Source organism: Podarcis erhardii (assembly GCF_964252035.2).
Source record: "Podarcis erhardii genome assembly, chromosome: 6".
NCBI lineage: Eukaryota > Metazoa > Chordata > Lepidosauria > Squamata > Lacertidae > Podarcis > Podarcis erhardii.
This window is the reverse complement of record NC_138510.1, coordinates 44,146,610-44,160,378: the sequence shown is the minus strand read 5'-3', so window position 1 is coordinate 44,160,378 and position 13,769 is coordinate 44,146,610. Positions and strand designations below refer to the sequence as shown.

Genomic DNA, 13,769 nt, shown 5'->3' with positions numbered 1-13,769 from the left:
CACATTCCCATTTAAGCTGCATCCAGTACATTCTCAATGCTGGCACACGTTATATCAGCCACAATTCATAGCTATCCGGTGGTTTCATATGAAATTCTAAGTTTTGATGAGTTGCCCCTTCCAAAATCATCTTTAATCCAAACTGAGAAAAAGAACAACCTTGCTATGTTTTAAGCTGGTAATGTGTACGCAGCCTTACTTTTGATTAAACATGCCTAGGATCCCGTTGTGGTTGGGAATCAGGAGCTAGACTTTGTCACAACTTTCATTGCAACTACTTGGTGACGTAGCTGTCCCATTGGCTAGTCAATGCCACTGTAATCTTTAGGGGACTTTGGGAGATTTTATCTTTGTGAAGGCTTCTCAGCAGTTGTTGACCTTGACTAAATGAAATTTTCTACCTGTGATATTTCATCTGAACTTTTTGGAAGTCTTATCTCCCTCATTGCAGGTGCCTGGGTCCCACAATGATAAGAGGGATTTTGCCCTCTACATAAAGCAGATCTTACCATTGGGAGTTGGGCACTCACAGTTGGAAAAACCAGGAAGATGGGGAAGGGTCTGTTGTGCTTTGGTGAGTATACCTTGCAGTTTTCAATCTTCCTACTACAATTGTTAGGATGACAGAGATTTCCTACAGAGTTGGTCTTAAAAGGTGAATGTGTTCTAGAAAAGGTTTCACAGTGTTGTCTTCTAAGAATGAGCAATAATGTTCAAAATGCTGTCACATGCTTTGGAACTCTTTTTATTAGAGTTATGCCAAATTTGTTCCAACATAAAATGTATGGGGGAAATGTGGAGCTACTGAGAGTGGGATTTCTCCAATATTTTTGAAAGAAGGCATCTTCCTGAGGTGATCCCAGGTAGTCAGAATCTACTTAGAAAACACTTAGATAACACTATCTCATCATGTCATCATTCAGTCAGTTAAATATAGCTATGTGATGATGCCATGAAGCCAAATCAGAGTGAGTGTTGGAAACTCAGGCTTCTTGGTGATGCCACGTAATCAGTTGGGTTTGACTACACAGTGATGTTACAAAGCCAAATCAGAGTGAAGGCAATGCTTTTGGTGAACTATTCTGTTCTGCCTTGTGGCAGAACCCCCAAAATAACCCCCAAAATGGGTATAGGGTGGTGCTGGTTCATCGCACAGGTGGTGCATTGTGTGAAGCATGGCCCCTCCATTTTGATTCAACTCTATTTCTACATACTGATGAATTTTTTTTATCTGTTTCTAACACGTTTGCTTTTCTTTTGCAGGTTTGGCAGTTCTGCTGCAGCTGCAGCTTGGTGAGAAACTTTCCGTATATGATTAATGAGACTAAAGTAAGGGTGGCTTTCCAGTGAGGCAGAGTGTTTAAACCAGCCATATTCTCTATGCTGTTATAGTCCACAAGGGGTCACACAGTGAATATGACTGCTTAGGTAACAAATGACTATTATAGCATTAAGGTGTCTGGAAGGGATAAAGCTCTTTAAAAGTATAGTTTATAGATATTTTGGCATGAGGATGCCATAGGGAAACAACTTTGTAATCTCGGTAGGATCAGTGAGAAGCAAACTAGACTTCCCTGAAGGATGGTGGAGTTATTTCAAACTATATGTGATTATTTCCTCCAGTTGTTCATTTTTAAAAAAATCACAGCACAGTCTTGCATGGGACACATGGTGCATAGCTGTCAACTTTTGCCTTTTCTTGTGAGGAATCCTATTCGGAATAAGGGAATTTCCCTTAAAAAAAGGGAAACGTTGACAGCTATGACATGGTGGGAAAAGGGGATGTTTAACCCTTCCACCTGTTCATCCTTGAAAATAGTTGTCCCTAGCTATTTTCCCACCCACTGAGGAAAATATAAAGGCTCCCTGTGCATGTATTTTTCCAACTTTGAACAACACGTTGAAACCCTCCAGTTCTGAAACAAAGTAGCCCTTCTGCCAATCCATGCAATTTTTTTGGAGGGGGGAGACAGACATCTGTAAAGGAGAGCCTGGTATACATGCACAAACTCTCCCTGTTTTGGAACTCTGAGCAGGGAGAGCTAATATGCACAAGGAGGTCCCCTTTTACAGACACCTTCCCTGTGTGGGCAGTGGGAGGTGGGAGATGCCCAATAAGGGCTAATTTGCAGCGAGTGGCTATTTTACTAGCTAGAATAGTTTTTATAGCATAGTTGTATAAGGCACAATGACAGCAAGAATGAAAATGAGCCCTGCAAATGTTGCTCATCTTGGTTTCACCCCTTTTCAGGTTCTGCCTACAAACTAGTGTGCTATTTCACCAACTGGTCTCAGTATAGGCCAGAGCCGGCCAAATACTTCCCAAACAACATTGATCCAAATCTCTGTACTCATTTGATATATGCCTTTGCCACTATGAATCAACATAAGATTGCCCCTTATGAATGGAATGATGAGGACAGGCTCTTCCCTGAATTTCAAGCACTTAAGAACAGGTCAGTATTTTCTTTCTCCAGAATGAAGTGAAAACGGGTGATTTTCCAAACACGATTTTCCATGAATGGAGGCACAAATAGTATTGAAGACGGAGTCACATATAACTGTTTTGATGCAAACGTGAGCACAAATAATCACGAATGCACAATAACAAACACATTTGGAGAGGCCCATAGTCTAATTACTATGTAAGCTTCATGCAAGCAAATCAAGATTCAAGAATCAATAGGTCATCTGAAGAAACCCTGTCTATTTGTACAAGCATGTAACATGGATCCTTTTTTAAAATTTCAATTTCAAGAAATTGTTGCAAGAGATCTTGAAATAACAGAATCATAATAATAATAATAATAAGAAGAAGAAGAAGAAGAAGAAGAAGAAGAAGAAGAAGAAGAAGAAGTAGTTACTTTGTGCCTTGGTTTTTTTTTTTTTTTTAAATAATTTTTATTGGGTTTTTACATTTTATAACAACAGACACACACACAAAGACAAAGACAAACAAACACACAAATACAATTACATACCCTAAGTTTCTTTACCCACTTTCATTGACTTCCCCCCACCCCCTCCTCTTACATCCCAATTCCAAAGTTAATTCAGCAAGTTCTTACCTAACCTCTTAAAGATATTCACATTGCTTTTGAAAATTAAAATCTTTTGTTTATCTGTATTCAACTATCCAATTCTCTTATAATCATTAATTTCTTTTTTTTTTAAGGTCGATCTAACTTCCCCTTCACAAATTTTCCCTTTATTATATTAATTATAGGTCACATTGACCAAGTAAAACAAAACATAACATTTTATAATTCTATTCTCTCCCCCCCCTGCCCCGGTTTCTGTCCCTTCCTAGACAAATGTCCAGAAAACAAACAAAAAATATTTCTAGCCCGGATTCCTCACGTCCGAGGCGTCTGATTCTCTGTCAGTCCCTCTCTGCCAGCTATATTGGTAGTCCTCTTTGATGGTCCTAAGACCCCGAAGGAGTTCAGTCAGAGTCAGATCATATTTTCTTTCATTCAGAATGTTGAAGAGTGTTTGCTGCGAAAGACCATCTAGTTTTCCATACTCAAGAGAGAAGTCCCAATCATATTGCTTTGTTCTTTCTAGTTTTAATATTCCAAGTACTCCAGGGGCTTCTCTCTTCTTCTTTCTCATCTTTCGCAGGTCTGTAATCCAGAGGTCTTCTTGCTCATACTCTGACGCTGCAGATTTCTGGTTGATATTTTCCACTTGTAGTGTCTGAACTCCTTCTTTTTTCTCTGTCAATTCCAAAGGCATCTCTTCCTGCTCAGCTGCAGAATTTTTATCGTACATCTCCTTTGTGCATTCAGCAGAGTTGTTTGTTTCAAGATTCAAGGTCATAAAAACTTTACTCAGAGCCATACTCTGCTCCTGCAGTATTCCCACAAGAAAAAACATTTTTTCTATCTCCGCCAGTAATTTTCCCTCTGCAGCCATTGTAATGTCACTAATTCCCCCTAGGGGGCTTTCAGTTATTTAGTAGTCCTTTTCCAATAATCTGTTACTTTGTTATTGTCAATACTTTGTTTCCAATCGCCTCAGTCCAAATGTATCAACTTTAATTCCAAGAGTTATTAAATAGCAAAATTCTTTACTTTGTCCGCCCGTTTGACAGCTTCTTTGACAGCTGTCAAACTCCTTTCACTTCTTCCTCCGGGACCCAAATAGGACACTCCCGGGTTTTTTGGGGGGGATACACACAAAGTTCCAAATTCCCTTTCTCTCCAGCACAAAAATCTTGTTCTATCAAATTTGTGAGAAACTTTTAAATCCTCAAAACAGTATTCATTCCGCCTTAATTCTCCATTCCTTGCTTTGAAACGTCTATAAGTAGAGGGGGTGCGGACTTCCCTTTAACACATCCCCCGATCGTGCCGAATTCACAGGATAAAATTTTTAAAGTCCAAATTCCACTACTCACGGGTCCTTTGTTATCCAGTCCAAATTTGGGAAGAAAGTCAGCGCTCTCCGGCCATGGCTTGCGGCTTCACTCTACTGAGGTAGCGGTCTACTCTCAGCACCACGCCACTCTCCGTACCCTCTCCGCAGCCTTTAAAAAGGCTCTTCGTGGGTCGGGGAGGGCGCTTAAGGTGCCCACCGAGTCACCAAGTCCGCAGGCTTCCGCGCCTGCGGTTTCTGAGGGTCCCCGTGTCGCCGGCACGGCAAGACCCGTCCTCAGCAGAGCCGATTCCCTCCGGAGCTCGGAGGGAATCCGCCATTAGCCGTTCGCGCTAACCCGGAAGTCCCACTTTGTGCCTTGGTTTTTATTCAGCATTTCAACATTCCTTTAACATTTCACTTTTGACTCTGGAATCACCATGCAAGTTTCTAGACTGATATTCTCTTACATGTTTTACAGCAACCCCAATCTTGTCACACTGCTAGCTATTGGAGGCTGGAATTTTGGCACACAGAAGTGAGTATCCTTTCCACATACATACTAAACTGTGACAGTATTAAGACTCTGAACCCATAGAGTGTGTTCCTGTTGAGCATTTGAAACACAAGCAGACGTAAGGTTCTGGCCAGAGTGATAGCTATGGACAAGCAATGATCTGATATTAAATTGTGACACTGGTTGCGGAATAAGGTATGGGTTGTGATAACAAACCACTCCAACAGGGTAAAAGCAACTTTTGATGAGGGGTTCCAGTGACCTTGTTAACTAGGAATAGGGTCAATAAAAGTGATGATGATTGATATGATACCTGCAGAACTGTGTATGCTGTGTTCTAAATAAAAACACAAATGCAACAAATCACAATTTTGTGCTACGATAATCTAGTTCTATGCCAATAATTCTGAGTTCTGTATAAATTATTACAAAATGGGCATATTTGCATATATTTCTTTCATTTGCACAACATAATCTGATATGGCTAACCAGAGGAGCTATCCAGGGTACTGGGAACTCCCTCTGCTTGACCTGTCCTACTTAGCCTTCCTTCTGGCTTCTGAGCATGAGGCAATGTCCAAACTGTCATACTTCTATTGGGTTCCTCTTAAATGTTTCCCAAGCCGCTTGCCCATGGGCAGCTTCTGCATGACTAGAGCAACATTTAAAGGACTCAACCCTATGAGTGGGGACTGATTGCACAGACTCCAGCCAAGGAATCAATGCTTTGCCAGGAAGGAATGCCGGAATGCCGGTTACATGGGAAAGATTTATATGATCAGACCTCTGACCAGTGGTTGGGCCATTTAAACATTACTTGAGCTGTGTGGGAGATGGTCTTGGAGAAGTGGCTTCATCATGGTTGTGATAAAGTTTATAAAGTACATAGCAGCATGCATTAAGTAAGGGAAGAAGTTTGCCGCAATTCTTAGGGTGTAAATTGTGCATCCACTACTAATCTTTCACTGTGTGATTATGGAAGTATGTGTGATATCAGTTACAAAAGAGAGCATACATGCATTAAACAGGATAATATATTTTGTTTAATAAAAAGGGAATTATATCTAAATGGCATGCAAGGGCATGTGGGAAACTATCTAAGAATTCCCTCTTCTTAGGTTCACTGAAATGGTTGCCTCACCTACCAATCGTAAAATCTTCATTGATTCAGTGATTGAATATCTTTGTAAGTTTGGGTTTGATGGGATTGACCTGGACTTTGAATACCCAGGATCGAGGGGAAGTCCTCCCGAAGACAAGCAACGCTTCACAATCCTGATTCGGGTGAGAAATCAACACACTAGTTTTGATAATCCCCCACAATCTGTGCTTCAGAAAATCAGCAGTAATGTTTGATTCCCAAAACCCATTTGAAACCACACTTTCCTTATGTCTTACAGTTGTACATAAAGTTTATGTGCAGTTATTCACTACGCTGGATTTATGTACTGCATGAAAGCTTAAATGATTGGGACAAAATATTTTTGGCATAATATTTTGTAGCCTTTCTGGCTTTTGTCACTTTAAACAACACAATTGTTAGATTAGCACTGCTACACCAGAGCTGCACACTGTACAGCAGGTGACACTCTTCCTCCAAGGATTTAAAAGAATAGCAGCAGCAGCAGCTGAAATATATAAGCAACAGGGCATGACCAGTAACTTAGTAATAATAATGACTTTAATGGGGGGTAGGCATGTTGGTCACTTGCAGAAAACAATGGAAGAGAGTTCAGTAGCACCATAGGACACTAGTCTGTTAATCTTTAAGGCAGGAGTGGGGAACTTCTGACCTCTGAGCTGGCTGTGGCCTGTGATGGGTTCTCAAATGGCTCTAGGCCTTTCCTCCCCAGTCCTGCTCACATAGTGACAGGGGAAGATAGATGGAGGAAGAGAAGTCCCACAAGGCTCTGTCATTTTAAATAACAGCAGCTCTAAAAAAAGTTCGCAAATTGGTTTGGGTGGGTAGTTGTGTTGCTCATCAGTAATTGTGCAAAAATAAATCAATAAATCAATAGGTATGGCTCTTGCACTGTTATGTTTCACTCACAATTCAGAAAAGGAATGGAAGCAGGTCTTGGGGTAAGAAACCCATTTTTCCCCCCAGGTACAAAAATATTATATTTTCAGTGCAGGGAAATGTACTGGAATGAATGCACTGGAATGAATGCAACAAATGTTCAACAAGCTAATAGTGTGGAATGTTCTAACATTTATGTACAAGATATCTGTAGGTCAAAGTGGTGTTTGACAACTAAAAAAAAAGACATACATGCCAATAAGGTGGCTGGTGAAATAACCATAAATTTATGTAACATGTTAACAAATTTGGGGCTGTTTCAATGTCTCCTATAGAAATGTGTGAATAACAGATACTCATGAGAAACAACAGTAAGGTTTGACATGATTCTCAATCCTGTATGTCTCCATAGGAAATGCTGGCTGCCTTTGAGAACGGTAAATGTAATGGGAAAAGGCTTTTGATCACAGCAGCAGTTTCTGCTGGCAAAGGGACCATTGATGCTGGATATGAAATTGCTGCAATAGGACAGTAAGTACCAGGAAGCTCAAATGAGGATTTCAACTCTGCTCCTAAATCAGTGGTAGAATTTCCATTTTGTGCAGTTAAGTACCAGTGTCACTGATGAAAACCTAGGAAGATTATCGAGTCATACCATAGCCTGTTATTGGATTTTCCAGCGTTTCTTATGTCATTACTCCATGACAGGGGTTCTCATATTTTTTACCCCAGGGCATCACTTGAGATAACTGAAAACTACCAAGGCCCACCTTGGCTCAGAGCCAGAGCCAGTCACATATTGGTGGTGGAGCTTGGCCTAGTAAGCTGGCAAATATCAACACCATTTTCTGCTGATATCTAATCACTCTCTTGAAATTGATAAATTCTTCTCCACAATTATTTTCTTGTGGCAAGGAATTCCATAGTTCAGCCTTCTTCGAGCTAAGTACAGACATCAGCTCTGGAGGTTTTGTGACTTGGAGTCCCCATTTCTGGCAGAATCTGCTAATCCAGAAGTGCTGAGTGAAGACAGCTTTTTATTTTATATTTTCCCTTCTGCTTGCCCACATGCTGCTCAAAGTATTTTTTTTACTCTTGTGTTGCCATCTCTTCTCCCACTTTTCTATTACATTTCACTTGTACCCCATTCTTCTCCAAACTGTGAGTTTCTTTCACCTTTTCTCTCTACCCCTTTTACATTTACTTCCTCCTCTCTTATCCTCTTCTCTGTTCCTAGTTTATTTATTTTTCTGTAAATATTAGTCTTCTGTCTTCAGCACCTCCTCTTGCCCTTTCCCCACAGAGGAGGGAGACCTCCTTTTCCTCCTTGCTCCCGAACACCTGTCTCCTGACCACTGTGTGAGGACCTGCAGGTGTTGGCACTGGCCCAGCCAAAAACTACAGCATAGCTAAGGGGACAGGGGCACAAGGTGGGGAAATGAGGAGGTACTGTGGCACTGAGGCCCACCTAAAAGTGGTCCAAGGCCCACGGGTAGTCCCCAGCTCACTGCTTAAGACACGGTGGTCTATAAGAAACCATGTACTAGCTATAGCAATGGTTTTGTTTGATTTATTCCAGACTTTTAGATTTCATCAGTGTAATGACATATGACTTCCATGGTGGTTGGGATACCTGCACAGGACACAACAGCCCATTGTATGTGGGATCCAAAGACCAGGGTGATTTAAGGTATTTCAACTGTGTAAGTAAAGCCTCCTGATCCTAGAAATGCTATTATTGTGTGTTTTTCACGAGACAGATGAATGTACTGAGTCCTAATTCCACCCTTCCCCTTTTCCTCAGGATTATGCCATGCAATACTGGAAGGACAATGGTGTCCCAGCTCAAAAGCTGCTTATGGGATTCCCCACTTATGGGCGCACTTTCAGGCTTACTTCATCAGATACAGGTGTTTGTGCACCTGTCTCTGGAGCTGGCTCTGCTGGCCCTTACACCCGCGAGGCAGGCTTCTGGGCCTACTATGAGGTAACTTGCTTGCCCAACTCTCTTTCAAGCTCTGCTCCGCTTGTCAGGCTTTTCATGCAGGCTAAATGACTGTGTATATGATTAGTTCCTGGGTCAAAGGGGGAGTACTTGAAGAAGAAGCTTCCTGTAGAGGTGAGTAGGAGGAAGAAGCCCGGAGACCTAGGAGTAAGCAAGGCTCTTTGTCTGCTGTAAAACAACTCAATGATCTCTTGCTTTAATAAGCACTTTCTCTGTGTATGTTGGACAACCTGGAACAACAGCATCTTATTAAAAAATTAATTAAATGGCAATTCTAGAGAAAAGGGTGAAAGCGGAAGTATCCCTGGAGCTGAAAGACTTAGCATCCATGTCCTGTCACCATCTTGTGCTCTTCCTACAGTGCTTAATGGCAACAGGTCTGCAAGCCGCTAATAATGTCCCATGCAATATGAGAGGACTACTACATAGCGCAGTTGGCACGGACTAAGGCTGATGAACTCATGGATTGCATGTTCTCATAGTGCTGGCACATGTTCCCAAGTAGTCGCCTTGTTGGAAAACCCCCCGCCCACATGCTATACTCAGTCTTAGATTATTTAAGCACCTAATTAGGGAACCGGACTACAATAGTTTTGTCACAAATGTTTCTCTCTATAGCTATCATGCTTATGCCAGCATTTTAAACAGTATCAGACATTTACCTTATCAGATGTGATATCTTGTGCTCAATAATAGGTGCTTAGCTGTGGCTTGCTTTTCTTATCCTCTGTTTCCAGGTCCACCCTCTCCTTTTAGATTTGTTCTAGAGGTCCAGTTTGAAATATTAATGATTTACTCTACACAGAGGTTCAGATCAAGGCCTTAGACACATGTGGCCATTCAGAGATAGATGTGTCAGGGGATGCTCTGATATGAGACAAAATCCTTCTCAGGAAACCCTACCCCTTATTAGTTTTTAGGTGCCTGAATCAGCACAAAACGGGGGCCAAAGCTGAGCCCACAATGATGTCCTCTGGTATTAAGAATTGCAGAATGATTTTTTTTTTTGTAATGTTTTCACAGATTTGCACATTTTTAAAAACTGCCACAAAAGAATGGATTGATGACCAGAAAGTTCCATATACCTACAAGGGTAATGAATGGGTTGGATATGATGACATTTGCAGCTACAAATACAAAGTAAGATAAATGTGTTTCATTTTCTTTTTACCATTTTCCTAAAATTAGGACATACGTGGACTGCATGTTTGAACTGACATGGGATTTAGCAAAGATGTGAATTATCGCTGTCCAAATAAGAAGTGGTTTGAGTAACAGATATGAAATGAAAAGGAAAAATGCTGTGGAATTTTTTATTAAATAGCTTTTTGTTTTGCTTTTTGCCAGGTCAAATACCTGAAAGAGAACAATTTTGGAGGTGCCATGGTTTGGGCAATTGATCTGGATGATTTTCTGGGTACATTCTGTAATGAAGGAAAATATCCTTTAATAAATGAGCTGAAGAGACTTCTTGAATCAAATGGTAAGCTGTTTCCAGAAGGGTATCCATGTTAGGATCTTGTGGCATCTGAAAGATGAGCAAATTTCCTATGGCAGAAGTGTTCATGGGATGGATACAGTTCATGGCATGAGTTGCATGAAGTAGCAAACAGATATACAAACAAAAAGGGTGATGGTGGGGATGTAGAGGACTGAGGTAAGAGGAAAATGAAATGCAGAAAGAACAGACTGTGTTGATTACCTGAAAGCAAGATAGTGACAGTGACAAATTAGCAACGCAGCAGTGATCGTGATGACACCCTGGCATTAACTTAATCTCAGTTTAAGCTACCAGTGACAGAAATGAATTGCCTGATAAACTATAGTTCAGCGGTTTCCCACTGAAGTTTCCATCTGTAACTCCTTTGTTCAATGATCTAGGACACTTGGAAAAATTATTCCTGCTCAGTTATGTTATTGTTAAGTAAATAGGCATGGTTAAGTTAATAGAATATTTGACTTCCTGTTTAAATAATGCTTACAATATGGCTCCAAGACTAGGAATGGTTATACACTGCTCCTAAATCACCAGAAACAGTGTGAATGCTTAAGGATTCAGTCTCTGGCACATGGTCATAACTGGTGACCTTGCACTGCAGCAATGTCAGGATCTTAGCACAATTGCTACGCCTCTGCTGCTCACACAAGGACACTCACATTGGCAGTGCGGAACGGAGCAAGGTTTCCCTTTATTTCTTTATGTTGCATTCCCTGGGCTTCTCATACTTAGGACATAATATCCTGGGATTATTTTAGCCTCAGAATGATTCCACACAGGGCCGGATTTAGGTTTGATGAGGCCCTAAGCTACTGATGGTAATGGGGCCCTTTATATGTCCAGCTGTAACAAAATGTCGCTGTTTTTTGTGTACATACACCTTGTCTCACGGACGTTCCAAGTTGCGTCCGTGGCAAACCTGGAAGTAAACACTGGGTTTGCCGCAGAAGTGCACTACCGCCAAATTTAATGATCATTTTAATACTTTCTTTATTTGTAATTAAATTCATTAATGGTTTCATTACAATCAAGCAGCATATAAATGTTGTGAATGAATGAATGAATGAATGAATGAATGAATCAATCAATCAATCAATCAATCAATCAATCATGAAGCCATTTTCTATAGTGTGAGAAGAGGACCATGCCTGTAAACAAACAGTGGAAATAAGCAACACCGAGTTGGGGATCCCCCATGATATATCCATCGTATGATCCCATATAATATGATCATATGATCTCATATAATTATAAACATACAGAATTCCTTTACAGGGTTCTGTGTTCAATGGGAGTCACAAATTCCCAAGCCATAAGCCTGTCTCCCATGTGAAGTGCAAGTCAGCCCCTAGTTAGAATCATAGAATCATAAAATCATAGAGTTGGAAGAGACCACAAGGGCCATCGAGTCCAACCCCCTGCCAAGCAGGAAACACCACCAGAGCACTCCTGACATATGGTTGTCAAGCCTCTGCTTAAAGACCTCCAAAGAAGGAGACTCCACCACACTCCTTGGCAGCAAATTCCACTGTCAAACAGCTCTTACTGTCAGGAAGTTCCTCCTAATGTTTAGGTGGAATCTTCTTTCTTGTAGTTCCATTGCTCCGTGTCCGCTTCTCTGGAGCAGCAGAAAACAACCTTTCTCCCTCCTCTATGTGACATCCTTTTATATATTTGAACATGGCTATCATATCACCCCTTAACCTCCTCTTCTCCAGGCTAAACATGCCCAGCTCCCTTAGCCGTTCCTCCTAAGGCATTGTTTCCAGGCCTTTGACCATTTTGGTTGCCCTCCTCTGGACACGTTCCAGTTTGTCAGTGTCCTTCTTGAACTGTGGTGCCCAGAACTGGACACAGTACTCCAGGTGAGGTCTGACCAGAGCAGAATACAGTGGCACTATTACTTCCCTTGATCTAGATGCTATACTCCTATTGATGCAGCCCAGAATTGCATTGGCTTTTTTAGCTGCCACGTCACACTGTTGGCTCATGTCAAGTTTGTGGTCAACCAAGACTCCTAGATCCTTTTCACATGTACTGCTCTCAAGCCAGGTGTTGATCATGTACCTCTAAAAAAGGAATAGCATTTGCAAGAAGGCAAGTGGACTGGACATCTTTGGTTTACATATGCACACAATGAGCTTTGCCTGGGAGCACTTTCTTATTTATTTATTTGTATCTAAATTGATATGACCTGTTTGCATAAACACACCTTCCCTGGGTGTCTCAGTCCTTTAGTATGATTCTGTAGGAATATGATTTTCTCACTGTGTTGTTAAATATTAATTTTAGAGCCTATTGTGCCAGACTGCCCTGGTGGTGTAACTCCAACGCCTTCCACAACTACTACTACCACTAATGGAGATACAGGCCCTACTCCTCCTCCTCCTGCAACTACAACTGTGGGGCCCCCAGTGCCTGGTAACTTTTGTGCCAACCAACCGGATGGTATCCATGCGGACCCAGAAGACAAGACCAAATTCTACGTATGCGCTAACCATCAGACTCACAGTTTCAGCTGTGCAGCTGGATTGGTTTTCGATGACAGCTGCAAGTGCTGCAACTACCCTTAAATATTAACAGGTGGTTTCCATCAAGGAAAGATGATTAAAATTATGTAGCCTTGTGGTCCACAGCAGACCCCTTTGCCTACAAATAAAATCTACCAGGCATGGCTAAAGTATGTTTGTGCTGATGTCTTTTTGGTAAAATATATTGGCTGGGTGTCCTTATTTTCATTCATGATAAATTTAAAGAAGAAGATGTGGCTTTTTATGTCCCAGGCAAGATGGAGCTAAATGTGGCTTACCCAACATAGGCTTGTGCATAGGAGGGAATCACCAAAGGGACTTGAAAATGGGAAGGGCATAATCCAAAGGCATACGATGCAGCAATTTTGTTAAAGTTAATACTAGCAACAGAGGAAGTTTTCTTTATCTAGCCCAGCATTGTCTACTCTGGCTGGCAGAGATTCTTTAGATTTCCAGGCAGATAGTATTTCACAATTCCTTCTACCTGATCTCATTTTGTAGTTTTCTGTTGTGAACTGCCCTTGGATCTTCGGATGAAGAGCAGTATACAAATTCAATAAATAATAATAATAATAATTGGAGATGCCAAAGATTAAACCTTCAGCATGCTAAGCATTCCTCCCCAGTCCAATCTCAGTGTGGTGATTTCTTAGATGTGAAGCTGCCCAGGAATTCCATGTATTCTGCCTCCCATTCCATCACAGAAGAACAAACAAATAATAACGAACAGTATCTTAATTTAGGCTGGATTCTGCCCAAATTAATAGTGTTGCACGCCATCCCAATCTTTGAGTGATGCAAGATTCCAGAGGTTCCAGGTGTGCTTACCCAGGGTCCAT

The 13,769-nt window shown here is 41.3% G+C and overlaps 1 protein-coding gene across 1 annotated transcript; it reads left to right on the top strand.

The window, feature by feature from the left end:
• Positions 1–549: 549 nt before the first annotated feature.
• Positions 550–13,051, top strand: LOC309343658 (acidic mammalian chitinase-like; the record flags this gene model as incomplete). The annotated part of the gene is made up of 11 exons (XM_081865404.1): positions 550–574; positions 1,264–1,293; positions 2,252–2,456; positions 4,841–4,897; positions 5,995–6,160; positions 7,309–7,427; positions 8,476–8,599; positions 8,701–8,883; positions 9,925–10,041; positions 10,249–10,384; positions 12,692–13,051. The coding sequence occupies 11 exons, from the start codon at positions 550–552 to the stop codon at positions 12,970–12,972; spliced, it is 1,443 nt and encodes a 480-aa protein (XP_081721530.1). The 3' UTR covers positions 12,973–13,051.
• Between the last annotated feature and the right edge of the window lie 718 nt (positions 13,052–13,769).